Source organism: Strix uralensis, chromosome 4, assembly GCF_047716275.1.
Source record: "Strix uralensis isolate ZFMK-TIS-50842 chromosome 4, bStrUra1, whole genome shotgun sequence".
In the NCBI taxonomy this organism is placed as follows: domain Eukaryota; kingdom Metazoa; phylum Chordata; class Aves; order Strigiformes; family Strigidae; genus Strix; species Strix uralensis.
The window spans coordinates 125477462-125500270 of NC_133975.1; the positions used below are offsets into that span (position 1 = coordinate 125477462).

The 22809-nt window shown below is 42.9% G+C and overlaps 1 protein-coding gene across 5 annotated transcripts in view; it reads left to right on the top strand.

Moving 5' to 3' along the window:
- Positions 1 to 1863: 1863 nt before the first annotated feature.
- The window catches only part of SYNE2 (spectrin repeat containing nuclear envelope protein 2), a 195642-nt gene continuing 174696 nt past the window's right edge, over positions 1864 to 22809 (top strand). For all 5 annotated transcript variants that reach the window (XR_012628988.1, XM_074869023.1, XM_074869025.1 and 2 more), the window contains exons 1-2: positions 1864 to 2014; positions 16690 to 16805. Coding sequence is in view for 4 of the 5 variants with exons in the window: in XM_074869023.1 (XP_074725124.1) it covers positions 16727 to 16805 (79 nt within the window). In the remaining variant the exon portion in view is untranslated. The remainder of the gene's footprint in view (positions 2015 to 16689; positions 16806 to 22809) is intronic.

The window sequence follows — 22809 nt, forward strand, 5'->3', positions numbered from 1 at the left end:
AGTCACTGTGAAGGATGGATGCTATTTTGGCTTGGGATAATGTTGAGAGAGGAAAGACCCCCAGTGTCTGGAGCATTTTGTCTGCGAAGGGACTGCAGAGTGGAGATGGAAAGGCTAAATGGTGTCTCTGAATACTGGCCAGCTTCCTGTGATCTTCACGGTTTGCACACAAGTCCCAGTGTTAGTGAGGATACAAAGAAGACAGCCTCTATAGATCACCTAAATCACAGTGTTCATAGCAGGAGATGAAGCAACCTGCTTCTGTGGAGATGCTAAAGGGCCAGGACAGGGGCAGAAGAAGGAGTTGGGAAAAAACTTCTGTTTAGCTCAGCTGCACACAGAGGAAGGAGCAGAAAGCTGTGCTGGGGAAAAGGCTGGTGCAGAACAGGCTGTTATCTCCCCACAGGAGAGGAAATGGGGCAGAGCTTTGACTCTGGGCTTAACTTCGGTCTCTGGTCTCGTAGGGGAGGCGTGTTTGCTTTCTAACCTTCCTGCAGTCTGCTGATAACTCCCAACACAATGCAGCTGCACAGATTGGCTTGAGAGGTTTTTAAGGAATTGCTGACCCTGATACAAGCAGTTCTGTTTGTGGCCAGGGATGAGGAAGAAGAGAAAAGAATGGTATTAGTTGTCTGAGCTTTAAGAGTCAGGCTGCAAGTTCTCTCAAAGGAAGTGACAATTAAAATGAAAAACAAAGCACTTGTAATTACTTTCATGGAAGTGTAGGGAGGAGGCAGAAATAGCGTTTTACAGGAAAAAGTTTTGCTTTCTGAATCTTTTGGCCTGTTGGTTGCCAGGAGAAAGACAAGAAGTTGATGAATGATGGAGTGAGAGGGAGAGGCAGAGAGGTGAATGAAAACGCTGCTGAACATGCCTTGTTGATTTGCGGAAAACGGTCTGTGTACAGCCATGTAGCGTTTGTAAAGACACTTCAGAAATTGGTTTAGTTCAGTTGGCATTAATGAGACCTGTTTTGGGTTGAGTTGGCTTGTGTTGTTAATAACCACCTACATGATACAGGGAAAGAAATGAAAGCTGCCCTGCTTCTTGGAGGCTCTTGTGCAGTGAACAATGTGGAGCTTTGCTTGCAGGAATATTTGGTGAAAGCTTCCAGTTCAATGACTAAATGAAACTCTTCTAGCAAAGCCAAGCCCTCTCGGTGAAGGTGGTTGCATATTGTCTAGTTACAAGATGTTTATGAGGGAGGGAAGCACAGAGCACTTGCACAATGTGTCTCTGGTTGAGACACCCTTTCTCACTTAAGTGTAAACCAAGGGGGGTGCTTCTTTGCTTACTTCTTTTCCCCTGACTTAAAAGGGTGAGTTTCATCTTGCCAAACTACAGCTATCTGCATGAGAGACAGTTCTTCAGACTCCTTTCATAGTCACTAGAGAGGAGCAAACACTTTTGGGCCATGATTCATACACACTGTATTGGACATCTAAAAATACATTGGACAAACTGCCCTAAAAGTGCCCGTTTCTCTCCATTGTTCCTGCAGAGTTCAAACAATGAATGCGCGTGGAGGCATCTCTCTTTGTAGCTGTTTAGTGTCAGGGGAGCTGAATCCTGGCCAAAGTGTCTCATATCCCAGCAGAGATCCTAGGAGGGCTCCTAGTGTCCTCATTTCTACCAGACTTGGCGTCCGTGTGGGTTGTGCAGTGTAAGGTGGTGTGCCTGGAGGGCTTTACCCGACACTGGAGAGCTGACAGCAATGTCCAGTTTAAAGCTTTCCTCCTCCCCTGGTCAGTCATTGGATTCAGAAAAGCTTCAGGCTGGACCCACAGCGCCAGACAATCTTCTGCTATAAATAAGAGGCCGAAGGGGGATTTGCAGAGTGGCTTTTTCAAGGTCGCACATCAGGTTAGTGGCAGAGGTGGAAGCAATGAGGATGACTGCAGGCTCCCAGGGGTGTGTTTCTTCCCCTGCCCGTGCTCCTCGCAGCTGCCTCGCAATCCGCTGCTCTCCTGGGGGTGAGACCGCCTGCCTGGCGCTTGGTGGGTGACGGCACCCGGTAGGTACTTGTTTCCTTTTTGTGAAAATTTTTTTCAAAATTAGATAGGCTGTTACTCATCCTCCTTTCCCTGTCCTTTCTCTTCCAAAAATCCATAGTTCAAGCACATAGTTGAATTATGGTGTATCCACTGGGCTGGTGTGGGTGACTGTATGCGTGCTATCAATCACAAATGGCTAAATTTTGGAGTGAATGTGCTACAGTCCAGGCTTGCAGTGGCCTAAGACAGCATGTGTGATTATTCAGTGGCGTTCAGATAATGCGCAGAAACTCTTTAAATGGACGTATCTAAACCTTGCAATGCATATCTAAATGCAAAGCTCAGAGAGCTGTGACCTGGTCTCTGAAGTGTTGCTGCCACTGCTGTGTTATTTAGTAGCCTGGAAAAAAAAAAATCATCACTAGCTCTTCTGGAAGAAGCCTAACTTATCTGCACAGGTAAACCAGGTATGATAGGGATAAAACTTCCCCTGTGGGGAGAAGGAGTTTACAGCAGAAAGACTTCCTTTGCTAAATGAGCTGTCTAGGGGACACTCCTTGTTGAAGGAATTTGCTTGTATAGCAGAGATATGAAGTACAGGCAAGGACTGACTGTTAAATGCACTTCTGATTTCAGACAAATACCAGAGCATTCTCCTGTCCTTTTTGATGCGTGAGAAATAATATGATAGCTGTGAAATAGAAGGAACATGTTGTCTGAGCCAGGATTCAATTCTGAAAGTTCTGCTTAGGGGGTCTGTGGGTGAACTCCCAAGAGGTGAAACAAATTGCAATTTGATCCCAGAGAGAACAACTGGGGAGAGGAGGGAAAGAGCAAACTATTAAATAAGAGCTGGGAGAAAAGCCAGTCTCCAAAAATAAACATTGAAGATCAATTCCAGGTATTTCCTGGTATTGTCATCCTGCTTCATCAACCACTTGGACTGTAACAAGCGGTTTCACAGTTAGCAGACTGACAGGTTTAGGGTTGGGTTTTGTTGTTTTTTTTTTTTTTTTTAAAGAAAAAAAGCGTCTGATAGATTGTCTGCAGTGTTGTTTCTTACGCAGAACTGGGTGGGATGTTGGTGATGAAATACCCCTGGGATGGAGAAAGCAGAGCTTGTTATTGTAAGAGGGAAGTAACAGCAGAGCTGTCTTTGTTTAGCGGGTGTAAAAAATCTGATTTTTCCTCCCAGTTATGTGCCCAGGGCACCTCAGCAGTTCCTAAGGGGGAGGAAGCAGATACTTGTGCAATGTCGGTGTGCGCAAACATAGTTCCTGAGGAGCAGTTGTGCCTTACCAGTGCTGTAGGTAGACTTGGAATGGCTTTACAGATAATGTTTGCGAGGGAAGGCTTCACCTTTGAAAAGCTTGGAGGTGACTCTGAACATGTTTCTTCTTGCAAAGATTCTCTGAAAAGCCAGTCCAGGAGTTCACTGTACTGAAAGCCAGTGCATGGATTGTAAGGAAATTGGAGCATATCCTGTTCCCAGGACTGGTGTTAGCAGTCACACACCATCTCCAGTGGTCACACGCCATCTCCTTGCTGGAGTTTTGTCCTGGACCGTGACTCTGAGAAGCGTGTGTCTGCAAGCTGTACAGAAACATGCCTCAGTGGGCTGGAGTTGGCTCGGGCGGCCAGACGTGGCTTGTGGCTTACCTCACCTGCTTGGCCGTGGCCTTGCAGGATGGTACGGCAGCTCTGCTTACACAACATGTGTTCTCCGCTGCTTGACTGAACTTGTCTATAAGTAACTTCTGTGTTACTAATATTGCTGCCTTTCAGCGAGGGAGATTCACGGTGCTCACGGGCATTCGTCCGTTTTTGTCTCCATTGTGAGAAATCCTGATTCTCAAATGAAAGCAGCCGGGCGGCTCTGTGATTCAGACACTGACGAGGAGACTCTGCCGTTCTGCATGTGCAGAAGGGGAACGTGTGAAATAAGTTAGGCACCCTTTAGTCTGGACTACTTCTGATTTGGAATCCTTGGCTTTGCAATTGCAACTGTATTTGCAATGGCAACTGTATTTTTTTATTTATTTATTTTGTATAGTGAGAACAGTTTATTCTAGCAGGTTACTGCGCAGCACCATGTTCTTTCTCTTGGGTTGTCTATGTGCAGTTTGGCTGTTTGGTCCTCTCTGGCAACAATACTGGTAAGAATAACAGTGTTTGGCCTGGTTTGCACTGCACACAGAAATATTCTACAGGCTTGAAACTATGCTATAAATCAGAGATTTAGGTTTGTGTGTTTTGTTTTGGATATTTTTCCCTAAAGCAACTAATTCTTTGAAAGCAAAGCAAGAGACCTTTAATTTGTCTTAAGCAGTAAATGAAAGTGCTTTACTTAGCGGAGCAGTGCAGAGGCTCTGCTGAGTTGTCCGAGCGAAGCACTGGTTTTCTCTCGCAGCAGAGGGTCCTGCACAGTCAGCGTGGGAGACAACACTGTCGAAAGGCCCTTTTCATGTGTGCAAAACCAGCACAGACATGCGAACGTGCAGGCTGCACTTGTGGAAAGGCTGTTTTGCCCACAAACCTTGAAGCACCTGGGACAGAAGGTGTAAAAACAAACAAACAAGACCCTGACTAGCACTTTGGGGGGAATTTTCAGCTGGAAGAATTACATGGACGTGAAAAACTTGCTCTTTGGAGATGTGGACCCTCCAGGTCAGAGCAGCGGTGTGCTAGGGGAAGAGTGGTAGTCTGCGTTGCTGTAGCCTCAGTTGGACATGCTTGAGAGAGAAGCTGATGAATTCACAGCTGCCAGGCTAGGACCTAGCATTTAAATTGTAATTTGCCCTTCAAATTTGGCAAGCTTCATTTGCCATTTGCTTGACAAATCTTGCTTTTATGTCCTCCTTCTGCCTGTGTAAAACAGCAAGTGCTGCCGGAGAGAGCTACTTGCAGTAGAATCCTTTTCTCTGCTATATTTAGTGATCAAAACAAGTTCGTGATCTTTACAGGAATACTGCCAAAGCAGATAGGTTTAGCATGAGACGTGCCCTTTCTCTTTCGGCTCCCAAATACACATTGTGTTTCACTTTCCTCCCCTTTCCTGACACCATCAATGGCTCTGTCTGCAGATGTCTGTTATGCAAACATTGCACTGCCACTTCCAGTGATTTTGCTCAGTAAGAACAACTCCTCGCTTCAGTGAAAACTCCTGCGTTTAGATTGCCACTATCCCCACCTTTCTCTTAATTTTCTGAAAGAACAGTTTACCGCTCTTCAGGAAGAACTTTCTGAACAGGAACAGCTTTATGATTTAATTGAGAAACTCCAGGCCTTCTATTGCTTAGGCAAGCTTCGGTCAACAGAATAATCTGTTTGTTAACCATCTGACTGTTTCCTTTATTTGGGGAAAAAGAGAATTAGGAAGGCAGTGAAAAGGAAACCTTTGTATTCCTTCAAAGGCAGAATATTACTGGGAGCCTGATTCTCATTAATATCATGTCATTAGTACAAAGCAGGTGTAGTTATTATATAGTGTTATTTTAAATACATTTTACACCATGTAAAGTGGTTCCAGTGTTAATGGGAAGCTGGCTGTGAGTCTTTATTAAAACAGTAACCAAAGAATTTCAGTTGTAACCCAGGGGAAAGAAAGAAACATTTGTAGAAAAAAAAAAAAAAAGAAAGAACTTCTTGCAGTACTTCTTGCTTGATTAAAGCAGGCAGCGTTGTCCAGTTTGTTCTGATCAGACAGTCCCCTGCGTGAGAGTTAAACTTGCTCTGATTGCAGGCGGTTCCCTCCCCCTTCCCTTCCCTATTGTAAAAACTGACTCTGGGCTAGGAAGCACTGAGGACGGGGTACGATGGGCTGCGAGGAAGGGGTATGATGAGCTGCGGGCAGCCCTTTGCTTTTGTGATGGGAACTGCACGCCTAAAGGTCAGAGGTCTGTCTGCGCCCTGCGGCACTGGGACTGCTATGGCCACGCTGCACGCTTACCCCTTGCCAAAAGGAGGCCAGGCAGAGCGTGGCTACACAGCACTGTGCCTGGCTACTGGCTTCGCCTGAGCCCAGGTAGCCGGGGCAAAGGGGGTGGGATATAGGCAGCTTTTGTGTGAAAATGGAGAAGGGCTTGTAGGAGTGAAATGACAGCTATTGTCTTCTTGGTTGCATGCTTCCCAATCAACTGAGTGGGTAGGAAGAGGCCATGCTTATGCACTGAACGTACTTCCCAGATACAGCACAGCTCTAGAGCCAGCCTGTGTTTCTCATGTTGTTTTTATGATAACCCTTCCCTGCAGCTCTGCTATCTGTGGGAAGCAGCCCTGGGCTGCTGGCGTGCTGGGTGGCAGGGAAGCATGCGAACGACCTCTGCTTTGGAAAAACTCCTCCATTCTGGCCTTGTGGCAACACACCGTATAAACGACATGGCTTTTTGCACATAATTGGAGGCTTCCGGGCATTTCACAGGTAGAGTTGGGCTGGGATGTGCTTATGGGCTGTGTGTTTTGGAAATTGAATTGCTGTCTCAACCCTTGACTTCAATGGAGCCATGAAGTCGCCATAGTATTCTTGGTTTCCTGCATAGCAGTGTGCGCTGGGGAGATCGAGGGGCATGGCATCAGCTTTCTGAGCGGCCAGGCATTCATCACTCTCCCTTTTTATGTTAACAACTGTGATTTTGGGTTCTGAGCAGTTCTTGTTTTTATTAATGATGTGGGAAAATTTGGTAAACAGTTGAAAACTGAATGTTTTTTCCAGCTTAGTAAGTATGCTTTGACGCTGCACTTCGACTTGGGAATAGATAAATGTGAGATAGGCTCTTCTTCTGAGGGCAAGCACCTCCACGGTCCAGCTTTTGTGAGTGTGCAAACAAGGCTTAGCTCTGTTAATAAAAGCATTTTTGTGTGTGTGTTTACAACAACATGGAGTTAGTGCAGTTTTCAAACTGTGTAATTGTACCAGGATGACTGATATATTACCACCCCCCCAGAAAAAGAAAAGGTCAAGAAAGACACTTTCCTAACCACGTTTTTAAATTAATTAATGTAATGAGAAGATCCATTGTGCTTCTGTAACAGGAAGTATTACTGATGTGTAAATCAAAGACAAACCAGCAACATTTGCTGGCCTTAAAAAGCGGTGTGGCTTTTGTATACTCATATGCTTGTCCTGGCACGTTTTCAGAATTATAAATAGATCACTGGGAAGTCCCTGGATAACAAAAATGTACTGCTGCTGGTTGTCATAAATAAACTAATAAGAAATGTCTTGGTCTTGCAGCTCTTATTCTTCAGAGGAGTCCTTACTTGTGCATATAGTTGCAGTGTGTCATTTCACAGGAGGCAAGACTATTTCTGTGGCAATGGGGTATAACTTTGTGTCCATCTCTGTATTTCTTGCAGAACTAATGCTCTCAGGGCTTGGTTCTTTCTGAGCAGAGTTGTTCAGCCTTTTCCAAGCTTTTCCCTTTTCAATTCCTTCATCTGCAGCTACTGATAGCTTAGGAAGACCCAAGGCCAGACTTGTTTCAGCATTATCCCAGGCAGTGCAGAGTCTCTCTAATGCCATGTGGTCTAATACCACTTATTAAAGCACTGGCTGGTACCCATCTGATTGCTGTAGGGTATTATGTAGGATCAGAAGGCTATAGCCTCTTTCCCCTATCACCTTCAAAGTGATGGAAACCTAATGGAAGCCCTTTTCTTCCTCCATGAAAGGGCGGAGAATGTACCATCATTGCTTACCGGATGATGACAAATACTTCTTTCTGCCTGAGAGGGAGGTGGGGAGGTCAGGGTAGATCTATCAGTGGTGCTGTCCTGATTTTTGCTACCTGCAGATCTGGCTTTGAAGGGAAGGGGATCAATATGTTTGCTGTGTGATCCTATTCCAGCTGTGGACATGTCTACAATCTGAGATCACCCACAAGAGCAATATTGGCAAGCATTTTAAACATGGAAGGGATGAAATTCAGTCCGCAGTAGGACCTTAAGAAAAGAGTGTTTTAGTGCAAAGATCTTGGAAAATGCATGCTTAAAACAGACCTTCCTCCCCATCCCTGATGCTGGGTGAAAAAATGGTGAAACACTTGTAAATGAAGTGTTGAGGAGAAAGCATGACCATCAAACTTGAGTGCTGTGTGAACTCTGACTTAACAGAGGTGTGAGTACATCGGAAGTGAGGGGGAAAGAAAATACTGTAAAAAAGCAAAAACCCAAAGCAGCTTCATGTAAGGGATTTTCTGTGATAATTCTTTAGGTCATGTTATCATGATTTGGATCCCAACAATTTGCCTTTAGGGAGGCTGTGACAGACTTACAGAAAAATAGTTTACCGAAAGAAGGTGGCTCAGCAGTACTTTGCAAGGCTCAAGACTTGCACATCTGAATGTTACTGCTTCTCTCTGAATGTAAAATAAACGGAGATCTTTGTTAATAACCAAAAAGGAAAAAGGGTCTTTAGTCGGTCTGCATTGTGGAGCTCTACTTCCTCTGGACTAGTTCACCAAAGATAAAAATCTGCCATTTCTGTTCATGGTGTTGGCTCGACTGAATACATGAGTAATAATAATCTGTTGCTAGGAACAGACTTCAGTTTACATGTAGAGAGAGGCCTCAATGGAGGGAAAGTCTTTTGAGTCCCTGAGTGGGTCATAAATAATCAGTGGCACTTCAAAGGATGAAAAGTAAAAACAAGCAGTTGGAGATGCCGTGCAAAGATGTCTGCAACTCCTATTGCAACACCAGTGGAAAGCATGTAGCCAACATAATTGTGAAAATATGGGGCATGTGTCTACAAAGGCAAAACCAGTGAAGCAGGGATTTACTAACAGTGGGTTGTAATATTCAGCTACCTCTAGCTGGGTTGTTTGCAAGGTATCTGCTGCTTTCGGCTTTAAGGAGTGCACATCTGAGCTAATTTCATGCCATATGATTTTTCAAGATTGGCTCATGGGGGGGGGTCTGAGGTTACATCTGTGCAGCAAGCTGTGGCATGGCGCAGGCACACGCAGGAGTTAGCTGTAAACTCAGGGGCTGCAAACGGTCTTACCTGGGACAGTATGGAAATCACGCCAACTAGTTTACCTTGCTCCCTAATTACTGTGCAGAGCTGTTTTGTAGAAGTAAACTTAATTAATGAAATACACATTTTATATTTTAACTGTAGTTACATATATTGTTTTGGAAATGGCAGTGGTTTCACCATAGAGGAGCGTACTGTATAACTGCTATTTTTTTCATACGATGAAATCTTATGCTCAGTACTTGGAACACTGAAAGACAAGATTTGCAAACCACCCTGATTCAACTGTAATGTTAAGGCCATGAAATCCTTGCTAATGAATCTTCCAAATCCATATGAAACTTTTTTCCCCCCTTTCTTCTGAGACAAGAATGTCCTTATAAAGTACCCTGCTTAAGAACAACATTTCTTAGGTCTCATTGGGACTCTCTGGAAACATGATATTTAAATCAGTGTTGTCTCATGATAAAATCTCTGGAATGATTATTTTCAGGTTAGTTCCTTGAGATTTCTAGTCCACTACTTGCTATTAGGTTTGTCTCTGTCAATGTGCCTATATCTGTGTGTCAATACCCAGTATATTTTTTTAATCTGCTGGCTAATTTCAACCAAATTTGGGAAATGAAGAGAGATTCCAAGGAAGTTAATTTGAAATTACATGATATGACTGTGCTGACCCAATTTCCACTTATGTTTTTAGGTGCATATTGTGGGAACAGCTGGAGAGTTAAGGGAAGAAGTACTCTAGCAATACCTCCTAGAGAAAAGTCTGGGTTTGAGTCTTATGAGTGCCCATATCATGGGAAAAGCTTCTGTTGATGGCTGAGTCATTTGAGGTGCAGGTTGAGCCCAGGTGGTCAAGAACTTCCTCCTTTGGAGAACACCATGTGTGTTGGGTTTGTGTGTGGTGGGGTTTTGGTAGTGGGGTAGGAGGCTACAGAGGTGGCCCCTGTGAGAAGCTTCTCAAAGCTCCCCTGACTCCAAGTCAGACCCACCTCTGGCCAAGGCTGAGCCAATTAGCGTAGGTGGCTGTGCCTCTGTGATAACATATTGCCAAGGTTTGAGCCCAGAAGGCAACTGAGCACCAACCCAGCCATTCATTCAGCCCTTCCCCCTCAGGCTGGGAAGGAGAAAATGAATCAAAAGGCTCAGGAATCCAGATAAAGACAGGGAGGGGTGGCTCACCCATTATGGTCATGGGCAAAAGACAGACTCCTTAGGGGAAGGAAAAAAAGAACATCACTTTAATTCAAAATACTAACAACAACACTTAACAGCCAGAATGGGACAGTGAGAAGTATTACCACATCTTAAAAACACCTCCTCCCACCCCTCCCTTCATCCTGGGCTGTTTTGTTCCTGATATCTGGGCAGGGACAGGGAATGGGTGGTGCAGTCAGTTCACAGTTTTCTTCTTCCAGGGAGAAGGGAAACATTCTTCTGTATTCTTCCCCATGCTCCATGTGGCTCTCCTCTCACATGAGACAGTTCTCCATGAACTTTCTCCAGCATGAGTTCTTCCCACGGGCCGCAGCCGTTCCCAGGCTACTCCAGTGTGGGTCACCCCAGCATGTTGCTGTCCTCCCAGTGCCAGACTATGACAGTGGGGCTTCTCCTCCCGCCAGAGTCCCAGCCTTCTTTGGGCGCTGCTGCCTGTTACATTGTGGGTTCCTCCACAGGCAAATCTCTGCTCCCCCGTGGACCTTCACAGGATGCAGAGGGGCTCTCTGCTCCAGTGCATCTCTCTTTTCCTTCTTTCCACTGACCTTGGTGTTCGCATAGGTGTCCTCCTCATGACTCCTCCTCATGAGTCTCCACCCCCTCACAAGTTCCCCATCTTAAATACACTGTCGCAAAGGCACAGCCACTGTCGCTTGTCCTTGGCCAGAGGTGGGTCCGACTTGGAGCTGAGGAAGCTTTTGAGAAGATTCTCATAGGAGCCACCACTGTAGCCCCATGCCCTGCTGCCAAAACCCCACCACACAACCCCTGCATGTATATTAAGAAGGGGAACCTGGGAGGAGGAGTTGGAGCTGTGAGAGAAATATCTCTGCAAACCCTGAGGTCAGCTGAAGAAAGGAGGAAGGGGAGGTGCACCAGAGCAGAGACCCCCCTGCAGCCCGTGGGGAGAGGGCAGGCTGTGCCCCTGCACCCATGGAGGTCACTGGTGGAGCAGATGCCCCCCTGCAGCCCGTGGAGGACCCCACACTGGAGCAGGAGGTTGTGCCTGAAGAAAGCCAGGACGCAGGGCGGCCGACGCTGGAGCAGTCTGTTGCTGGGAGGGCTGCAGCCCACAGCAGGGACCCACACTGGAGCAGTTTGTGAAGACCTGCACCCCATGGGAAGGACCCAGTCAGAGAAGTTCCTGGAGGACTGTCCCCTGTGGGAGAGACCCCATGGTGGAGCAGGGGAAGAGTGTGATGAGTCCTCCCCCTGAGGAGGGAGGAGAGGCAGAGACAACGGGTGATGAACTGACCGCAATCCCCATCCCCTGTCCCCCTGCTCTGCTGGGGGGAAGGAGGTAGAGAAATTGGGAGCAAAGCTGAGGCTGCGAAGAAGGGATGGGTGGGGGGAAGGTGTTTTTAAGTTGTGGTTGTATTTCTCACTGTCCTACTCTGTTTAATTGGTAAATTAGTGGTGGTGGTGTTCAAATTGAATTGGTGTTCTTTTTCTTTCCCAACCAAGTATGTCTTTTGTTTGTGACCATAGTTGGTAAGTCATCCCTCCCTGTCCTTGCCTGGATCCCTGAGCCTTTTGTTTCATTTTCTCCTCCCCATCCTTGAGGGGAAAGGAGTGAGGGAGAGGCTGCGTGGCGCTTGGTTGCCCTCTGGGCTCAAGCCATGACACCAGGGAAAGCTTTTCTCTGGAGTAGGACATTCATAATTCACCTTTCTTGTGTGACTTCTTCCATGCTGAAGAAAAGATGAACTCACACAGTAGCTCTGGTGCAATTCACATAAGTTAATCTACAGGAAACAAATTCATTGGAAACAAGGTCCCAGCATTCCTGGAACTGTCTCTTTGGCTCTGTGATACTTCACAGGTTATCCCAAGGTGTAAGCAGTTAATGCTTTCCTGTATTAATGCTAGACTCTCCAGAATGAGGGAAAGACAAGGTCATTCTCTTCACCTTAAGTTTTATTCCCACTGAAAAGGTACGGTGTCATTTGAAAGCATTTGATTTATTTTCAGCACTATAGGTATATATTTCCTAGGTGTCCAGCATTTCATGGAAATTAAGCATTTGGTTTAGCTCTGCAGTTTATTGAGATGTTATGAAACAAAGTAATTGACTTAATCACAAAGTAGAAAAGATGATATAATTCCTACCACCTTTGAAAAGCATTGCTAAGCAATCTTACCAATAGCTTGATGGTTTTGGGCTCTTCAGAGATTGATATGATATAGGTACACTTAATACGCCTTATTTGAATGAAATTCATGAGAGGGAGGGCAAAGGGACTAGCATATTGTCCCTGTATAATCCCTTCTCAGACAATCTGTACCTTGTACCTTTTAAAGAATACTAATCCTTGCAGGTATGTCCTCCAAGAGTGTGTGTGTGTCCCTTTCAAAGCAGCTGTGGAGTCTTCTGTTGGGGCAGAGCAGGAATCAGAGGCAGGGCAAAATGCATGTGTTGTGTTTAATTGTGTATGGCAGGTTTCAGGGACATGAAAGCTTTAGCATAAATTTACCTTGTGTTAGCTGTGTATTTTTATAACCTGCACTGTGGATTTTTTGAGTGGTTTTTGCATTTTAAAAAAAATAAATTAAAAATCCCATCCTTTTGGGAAGGAGGCCTGAATTTGACCTTAAAAGAAAATAAGAACGTATGCTTTTTTCTTTTATACATGTTCTATGATCATGGGCCATAATTTAATTAATTAGTAAGTAACTTAAAGTTAATTAATGCTCTAAAGCTTATCATACTTTCTGCATTAAAATCCTGAAAGTTTTATTAACTTTCATTAACTACTTTCATGCTTAGAGATCTGAACTGAGACTGGGGTCCCATCACATGAAGCACAGTACAAGCACACAGCAGGAGACACTGTGTACTGTGTGGTTGCTGTAGCTGCCAACGGATGGGGACAGAGAAGGAGCAGTCACTGGAAGGTTGAAAATGCATTTTGTTTCGTTTATGAAACTTCCATTAATGCTTTTCGTGGCTCTTGCATATTTTCCTGTTATTACGGAGGAATTCTCTTTCTCTGGACTATGCTCCCAATGACTTTAGCATCGTGCAAATTAACTGAACATGACTTGACTTTGCCTATATCACCATTGCAAATCTGGATGCATTGAAGTCAAACAGATATGTTTGTTTTCACTGTTTGGAGCTTTTGTGCTGCTTTTGTGCCTTTAAAAGAAAATCCTTAAACTGTGTTTAGTTTAAAATGAAATGAAAAAAATGAGAATAAACTTATGTTAAAGAGAAAAAGAGCATGCATTGCCTCTGATGTTGAGTGCATGTCCCAGAAACACAGGAACGTACATACGTATATAGTTTTGGGGATGTCTTGCTCATAAGTTATGCTGATGTGGCAATGGTGGGTGGCTACGTGTGTACTTCTAGTCCTATCCCTCTTCCTTTCCATGGGCACCCAATTTGAATTATAACCCTAGGTCCAAATTCAGGCAGGCTCATTGATTTCAGCTGTGGATTCATTGTTGCCCTGTATTTACTATTTCTTAAATATCTCTGAAGGTCTTCAGTTGGCCACTGGAAAATTCAGGGTGGAGGGAATGCAGTTAACTCTCCCTCTGTCCTGGGAGCAAAAAGCAACAGATCTGATGACGTAGTTTGGATTTTGCTTACTTACCTGCCAGTTTGGGTCTTGCTGCTTAGTTAGTAGCCTTCAAGGTGTTGATCACAAAATCAAATTCAAGACATACAGTGATACCCAAAAGATCATTAAGGCCACCTGATATTTTGCATTTTTAGACTTTGGTTTTGTATCTCTTGATCTTGAGAGAAAAAGGAAGGAGTTTCCCAGTGTCCTGGTTTTAGCTGGGGTAGAGTTAAATTTTTTTCTCTTCTTAGTAGCTAGAACAGTGCTGTGTTTTGGATTCAGTATGGGATTTGATAGGAGAAGAATGTTGATAAGGTACTGGTGTTTTTAGTTGTTGCTAAGAAATCAAGGACTTTTCAACTTCCCATGTCCTGCTAGTGCACAGGTACACAAGAAGCTGGGAGGGAGCACAGCCAGAGCAATGGACTCAAACTGGCCAATGAAATATTCCATTTCATCTAATGTCATACTCAGTATGTAGATAAGGGTTGATAGGGAAGCTCTCTCTGCCTTCCGGGATTGTGGTTTCAGGATTCTCTCTTCTCTGGGATCGCTAGCCGGGAACAGGCTGGACATCAGTCAGTGAGTGGTGAGCAATCACATTGTGCATTACTCTTTTGTATTTTCTGTTATTACTACTATTATTATCATTATTGTTTTAATTTAATTTAATTTAATTTTATTTTATTTTATTTTATTTTAATTATTAAATTGTTTTTACCTCAACCTATGAGTCTCCTTACCCTTACCCATTCCAGCTCTTTCCCCCATTTCCCGGGGTGGGGGAGGGTGAGTGAGCAGCTGTGTGGTATTTGGCTGCCAGTTGGGTTTAAACCACCAACACCCAGGAAAGATTGCATCGCCGCAGGCATAGGCAGCTCTGCTGGGAGAACCGGATCCTTGCTCAGCCCATGCCCTCACCCAGTTCCTGTGAGATGCTAGTCCTGGCACTTAAACGTCAATTTTTATCAGTGGCGGCTAACTGTGTGGTTATTTTTTGGTTGTCTGACTTAAGACTCATACTTCTAGCTTGAGAACAGAAGACTTCTGAGAGCTCTCCAAGGTTGGAAGTCCAAGTGTCCCTTTAATAAAGGCAACCACTTTATGTTGCCTATTTCTGAACAATTCCAATCTTAAAATAACATGAAGCCTTTGTGACAGTTGCCTGTATTGGGAGGCTTTGTTAGAACACAGTATTTAGAAATCAGAAGATTTCCATCCTAACCTCAAGGCATGGCTTATTTATATCATCTTGTTCGTGTGCTTGACAAAGATCAGATACTCCTCTTCCTCCGCTTTTTGCTAGGCTAAGTAAGCCAAACTCTTGTAAAACATTTTTTCCTTTTCTCTGATTATCTAGATAGGTCTCATCTTTACCTGCCCCACTAGGACTCCCCTGTCTTGTATCTGGTGCTTTGAGTTACAGTTGTAAGTTGTTGGGGACTTGCAGAAATGCTCACTGCAGCAGGTGGAATCAGTGCTTTGGCCATATGAGTTAATTTCTATTTATCTGGAAAACCAGAGTCATATTAACATTTTTTTTTTACCCCATTGTTCTCTCTGCCTTTGCTTGTCACCAGTAAAACGATGTCCCATGACAGGGGGGTTGAACTAAATGATCTTTAAATGTCCATCCCAACCCAAACTGTTCTGTGATTCTAAATGTAGGTAGACCCCTGGTCTTGCATAGACTCTCTAGATGTGCATTGATTGATGTTTGTGAAGCGTTCAGATTCCAGGGTGATGAGTGAAATAGAAAATCTGGTGAGGACTTCATAATCCTGTCATCAGAGCAGCTCTTGGGTAAAGCACAAGGATACACATTGTTCAGGATGAGGAAAACAAAATATTGCATAGCTCCTCGTTAAAGGTGTGTTGTCCTGTGCAGTGAGGGAGGCAGGTAGTGAGGAAAAAAAGTATATAGTAAACAAAGGTTGCCTCATGATTCATACGAACAAGTGACTGAATGTAAAAATTTCTCTGGCATTCTTTAACATATTTCCTCACTGATCTATTCACGCCCTTTATTTTGACATATACTTGGTGAATGAGTTATTAATATATGGTGTGTAACTCCTAGCACTTCTGATGAAAAGGTTACAGTTATTTAGGTAATGAAGCTTGTTTAAGGTGAGCCCTTATTTAATGTTCAGCTTTGTTTCTTTTTGAATTTGTTTGACTCTTAAGTTCTTAATAAAATTGAGTATCTCAGTATCCAGTTTTTCCTATAGTGGCAAATTGAACAATATAGCTACTGCAGTAACAGAAACCATATTACACTTTTAACAAAGATACAGCATATTGTTTACTAAAGTTGCATTAGAGATAGGGGAGGTATCCAGGGAGAGGAAAATGGAGGAGTTGGAAAAAGAAACTCTTTCATGGGGATTGAGGAGTAACAAAGGTACCAGACAGAGACGGCAGTTGTGATTATTTTCATATGATAACCGCTGCTTTTTCATTTCACCTTAATCTTTGCAGATTCTGCCTAACTTGTTTCCATTCTGCAACAATTATCCGGACAGGAAGAGACATCTGAAAAGTACAAAAATTTAAAAAAAAAAAAGGTTTGGCAAAAACAGCTCAGCAGAAAGCACTGTAAGAATTTGTCACCCTGGCTTTCACAAAGAAGACAACTGTGTTTGAATTTTCCTAATCCTAGTGCTTTTGTTTTCATGGCAAGACACACTGGGATCCATGGTTTGTGTTTTGGAGTACTGCTGGCCGCTGTTAGAAAAGAGTTAAAGAACCAAAGCTTGGGTGCATGCAGTAGGAACAGTTGCTTTATTCTGTGTAAGCTAAGGAAACGGTCTACCAAGGGAAGAAAACCCAAACCAAAGCACATGTCTCAGTGCCACGCTCTTGAGCATCATCAATTTTCATGTAAAACTGTACTGATTTTCTTTTTTTTTTTTAATAATTTCAGTCTGGAAATTGATTGAAGAATCTCCATAGATTTCAATATGGCATCAAAGCAGTCATCTCCTTCAACAGAGGAGCAGGCTTCCTCTGAAATAGATGATCTCTGTCTAGCGCTGCAAGGTAAGTTAATGTAGTTTTCTGCGCCTTTTTAATGTAGACTTTTGGCAAAAATCTGTGACTGTGTACAAGTTGAAGGGACTTCTGAGAAACCTGTTAAAACTAGTGTTATGATCAGTGTAGTTAGTTTGTGTCTGTGCTTCTTTGCAGATGTTTCTGTGTTTCATGAGAGGCACTTCTGCAGTGAAATGAAAGATAACAACTCTCGTACTTTCTCGTGGTATTTTCAGATCTGTTGCCTTTTTTGGTACAGATGTGCTCACTGGTTCTTATGTTTTGCTACTCAGAATACATGTTACTGTAAACTGTTTTCAAGGGAACTGCCATCATGAAAGCAGTTATGTCATTTCATTAGCTTCCTTGTTTTCAATTTACTGACAATTAGGTGATTGCATTAAGCTGTCTTAATGAGGCTATAAACCTCAGTACTGTTTTATTTTATTTGTTTTTCTGTTCTTACCTATATCCCCTGCAAGTGTAGAAAGATAGCTTGTGGCCAAAACAAGTAGAAAATTTTTGTGGCTCCTAAAAAAATTTCTTACAGACCAGAGCCTTTCATCCTTACTTGCAGTGGGTTATAACTTGTTAAGGAACCACTCACTGGCTGATTTTTAATTGTTCCAAATTAATGACAGCTATCTGGACAGTTAAGTGATAATGGGTGCATCAGAGCTGGCCTCTCAGATAGACTTTCTGGGTTTTCCTTAATCACATGTTGAATTTCCTTCTATAAGAATTTCCTGGGAAGACTGATTTTCCTCTGAACATCCTCATGGCGGCTATCAAGGAGGCTTAGTCCTTACAGCAGGACTAGCACTGCTGGAAAGCCCATTTGTGATGTGTTTAGAGCCTGGTTATTCAAGGATGGATGGACTAAGTCATGTTTCTACAGAGCTATTTCCTTTTAGTTCACTTGCAATGAAATTTCTATGGCGCTTAGTTGAGAGAAAATATGTTTAAAACAGATGGTGCAAAAGAATATTCTGCCAAGACACTTTTACAATCCATATTTGCACTAATATTGTCATTGAAGCCATGTGTTTTGATGAGTGAGTGTTAACAGTGGTCTAAAGCCAAATGTCTTTAACAGTGAATTTTCTTCCGTTTTGCTTCAGTATTACATTTTCAGGAGAGCAAGCAAAAAGTCCTAGCAGACAGGATCTAGTTTGACTGTTGCACCAAGCACAGCTTGTCAGACACACATTTGTTGTGCCAGTCAAACTCAGCCTTTGGTAGAAAGACTGAGGTGGCTGTTGTCATGAAATGGGTTTGGAAAACACTAGCTTTAAGGCAGAGGGTGCTGAATTAAAGTTACATGCAATTTTAGAATAGGGTTTTATTTTGAAATAATATTCGTGCTGTTTTGTGAAAAGTCAGATTGGTGTTTATGTGTCGAATAACACTAGGGGGTTTTGGTCAATATCTCAGTGAAAGAGCCCTGCTTAATGAAATTCAAATGTCTAAATTATATTTCTCTGCTGTAATAATCTGAGCTCCTAGATTATGCTGAAATGAACACACTGCAAATCTGGAGCCAAGCTGTAAGTGCCTGACTGTTGTAAAACATCTGGAGATATCCCTTAGAAGTGACATAAGCAATTTTTTTTAATGATTAAAGATGCAACAAATGGTAGAGACATGTCCTGTGTAAGGAGCTGTGACACTGCAGCATCTGCTTTGGGTCAAAAAACCAAATGGCAACACAGCTGCAATGAAGCACCAAAGACACATTCCCTGACATGACATAGAGAAACCATTAGTAACTCTACCTGCAGATCTGTGGTAGCAAAGGTCAAATAAGAATAATGGGGTCACTCAAGGAAATGGGTTTTTCCATTAATAGGAATCTTGGTTCGACATTTGCAAAGCAGACAGAGACTTTGATTACTTTAAAGCTTCAGGTTCACCTGGAGAAGTTTTAGAGAAATCTCAGATTCAGAAAAAGCTGCTTATAACTATCAGAAAAGCAGCTTACTTTTGGGTGACTAAAGATGGATGTAAAACTGGTTATGATCTGCTTTTTAAATTGTTAAGATATAGATTCAAAGAGTATGTCCAGCATAGTATAATACACAGCATCACAGGAGATACGCATAAATAGTTGGCACAGAAGAAAAAAGTAGGTGTGAGATCTAGTTTGAATTGCTCATATTTTAATCTACATTTAAATTCTTTGTGATCCAATCTTCTATTATTCCTGAAAGGCATCCAGTGGTGATAGAGCACTTGTCTAGTCTGGTTAATTAGGACAAGATCAACTTAATGTGCCAATTGGTTTGGTCATATAACTTTGTGAACAAAATGGTTAGCTTTTTTTTCTTCCCTACCATGTGTAAAACCAAACACTCATTTTAGGTATGTTTGAGCGTGATTTAAGCTACAATCTTCTGTGAGGAGGATGGTGCTTTTGGGAAGAAAAAGAAGGAAAGAGGGGAAGAAGAACCTCCTTAAAATAATTAGTGAAGAGATTGCTACTTAGTAGCTCTAATTATTATAGAAATCCTATTAAATTAATGCCAGTGCCTTAATATTGTGAAAACCTTTAGCGGAATTTCTGTTAATGGTTTCTTAGTTAGAAGAGTGTTCAAGGATGAACGTTCGCTTTCCTTAATAGTGTTTGGCCTAGAAGATGCAGTAAAGAAAGACCCTGGAAAATGGGTAAAAACGTAACTTTGTATCAGTGTGTCTTTCTTTTCAGCTAAATATTTTAAGGACATTTAATGGAGCTTGTAAAACATGAAGAAAATAGGTAAAGAAATGAAAGCAATACGGTTTCGAATGTTTCCATCTCCAGACATTTTCAAGTGATGAAGCTAGTCACAGAATTATGAGGCTGTGAAGTAAAAAACTGCAGAATATGAACCCTTATATATGTATCATTTCAGATTTGTATATTCCTGTTTAACCTTTTCCAGTTTTCAAGCTGATCTCCACAAACAAGACGGTAATAGTTCCCACCCCCCCTCCTGCCAAGAAATTGAAATTACTATGGAATTGCATTATGTCAGGACTTGGACTCCTTCTCTTCTTTTTTCCTTCCTTCTGTCCTAGATGTTATAATAAAATTAAATCAGATTAAGATCAACATTATATTTGCCCTTTCCTCCAGCACCTCTCTGCTTTCTCCCAGTTTTTCTGATGCAGCACAACTTAAAGCAGCTACAAAGCTGTTTTGTGTCCTTGCACAGCCACCTAAAAGTGCAGGTAAAAAGCCTGGAGTTGGACCTATTACAGATATATCCTGTGGGGAAATATTTAAGGGAAGGGTTTCTCCTGCCAGACAGGCTGCAGACGTTTTTGGTGAACAGAGGATGCTTGTCAGGGAGATGCTCTGTTGTGGTGTGTGGACCATCTTTGAAACCTGAAGTCTCTTTTTCTGCAGCTGTGGAAGGAGCAGGCAGGAGCTCAGGGCTTGGATGGCAATGAACACAGGAGGAATAGCGCAGGATCCCTGTCCTATGTCTCCTCTTCCCACAGCTTCCCTCCCAGCATTGTGTTATGGGCTGGCCCCATAGAGGGGTCCAGCCTGGCGCTCAGCCTTCTGTAACTGGAAGAGGCACAGTTGGGGCCTAAACGTGTTTTCAGCTACCTGAAATGTGGAGACATGTTCCCTCTTTTGGTAAGAGAAGGGCTTCATGACAATGTTTTGAGAACTGTTGGAGATAGGACTACTCTTTACTGATGAGGAGGAGTGCAGGATGGCAGCAAGGGGAATGTGCAGCCGCTTGCAGATGGGTGGCTACAGCAGAAACTGAACAGGGTTTGTAGTACTCTGGAGTGGGAAAATTTTTTGCTTTCAGGTTGTAAATCTCTTTACCTGTGGGAGGATCCAACCTCCACTTTGCTTCCCATGCACAAATCCTTCCCCTTTCTTCCTTAGGACGGCAAACAGACACTATGGGTGGCACTTCCCACCAAGCCTGTGCAGAGCTCTGTTTTCCCTTTTCTTTCCATGCTTGCTGAGCTAATTCAGACACAAGAGACTGTGTTTTATCTCTGAGTTTTGGGCACATACTTACTCTTTCACTGTTTAATCAACTACAGGGGTCCTAAATTTTGGCTCTGCTTATTAATCATAGAATCATACAATGGTTTGGGTTGGAAGGGACCTTAAAGATGATCTAGTTCCAACCCCCTGCCATGGGCAGGGACACCTTCCACTAGACCAGGTTGCTGAAAGCCCTGTCCAACCTGGCCTTGAACACTTCCAGGGAGAGGGCAGCCACAGCTTCTCTGGGCAACCTGTTCCAGCATCTCACTGGATGCCACAACTTTTCAAATATGATGGGTAGTGGCTTAGCCACTTCATCCATCAGTTCCTTCAGGACCTGTGAATGCATCTCATCAGGTCCCATGGACTTGAGCACCTTCAGGTTCCTTAGATGGTCTTAAGCCTGATCTTCTCCTGTTGTGGGTGGTTCTTCATTCTCCCAGTCCTCACCTTTGCCTTCTGAGACTTGGGCGGTGTGGCAGGAGCACTTGCCGATGGAGAGTGAGGCAAAAAAGTTGTTGAATACCTCAGCCTTCTCCATATCCTGGGTAACCAGGTCTCCCGTTTCCTTCAGGAGAGGGTCCACATTTTCCCTAGTCTTCCTTTTATCATGGACATACGTACAGAAGCTATAGCTACCGTATAGGTATAGAATCTGTGTTTATATTACTGTTTATTACTGTAACCTAAAGGATGATCATATAAGAATGTGGATACTAAAACTGTTTTTGAAGAGTATTCAATGATATAAATGAATTATGTTATTTTCATGCAGTTATGTCTAATCCTTTATGAATTCACAGAATCACAGAATTGTCTAGGTTGGAAAAGACCTTGAAGATCATCTAGTCCAATCCACAGCCCTTCCCTCATCCAATAAATTATCTTCAAATTAAATTGAGAATACGGTGCTAGGTATGGATAGGTTTTGGTGTGCATCTTGTAGTAGATTGCACTCATCTCAGAATAAAGGGGTATATCCCTCTGAGACCTGCTTCATTCATCCAGAGATCAAGTAGACTACTAATTCTTACCCAGGATTTTTTTTTTTTGTTCTAGCTGTATGCCTCATCTGTTGGGGCCAGTATGTTATTACAGCTACACTTGTTTTTTCTTTAACCAGAATGATCAAAAAAGTCCATTAAATGTTTACTATGATTTTTCAGGGATGACTTTTACAAATCAAAAAGCTCCCATAGGAACTGCATTGAAATTTATGCCCTGTTTATGCGTCCTGGGTGAGGAGTTGGTCTACAGTTCCCCTAACTGCTCAGCTTTGTGGCATGTGACGGGGCTGATGGCACTGGAGAGGAAACTGATACATGAGACTGCCTAAAAAAAAATCAGTCATGGGTATTTTTGTCTGTTTCACATGCCTAATGAAAGAAATAGATTGTGTAGTTGTATAAATGTGTTCCCTGCTAGATAAATTACAATTTGTTGAAGGAATTATAAGGTGCATAACTGGTTATAAACTGGCATTAAAATGCTTAAGGTGTGGATGGCTTTTGAGGCACCTGAATAGGGCACTGAAGGCCACTTATGTTCAAATTCCTGCTTCACCTTGTTTGGTTGTTTTTTTTTTTTTTTTTTTTTTAATGGTAGAAAAGCCACTTAAGCTCTTATCTTTAAAAGTATGTTGAAATCGAAATGATGTGACTTAGTACCTTTAAATATTTAACCTGCAACTCTGTCTATGCCCCCAAGTACTGCAGTACCTCACTTAATGGGCTATTGTGGCAGTAAAGACAGTGGTAATTTAGAGCTGCTCCAGGATCCTGGCAATGAGAAGAGAAAAATTATTTAAGAAAGCCAGGAGGGCAAACCTCAGTGTGAACACGCTTCCTGAGTTAGCAGCACTTCTGGTAAATTGGATAATTTGCTTTCAAAAGGAAAAGGAGGTTGAAAGGAATAGTGTAGAAAGGAAAGTTCCCACTTGCCACACAGACATGGTGGTAGTTAGTTAGTTAATATTTATAAAATATTTGGACTTGAAGAGACCCATTCCTGTAGCAA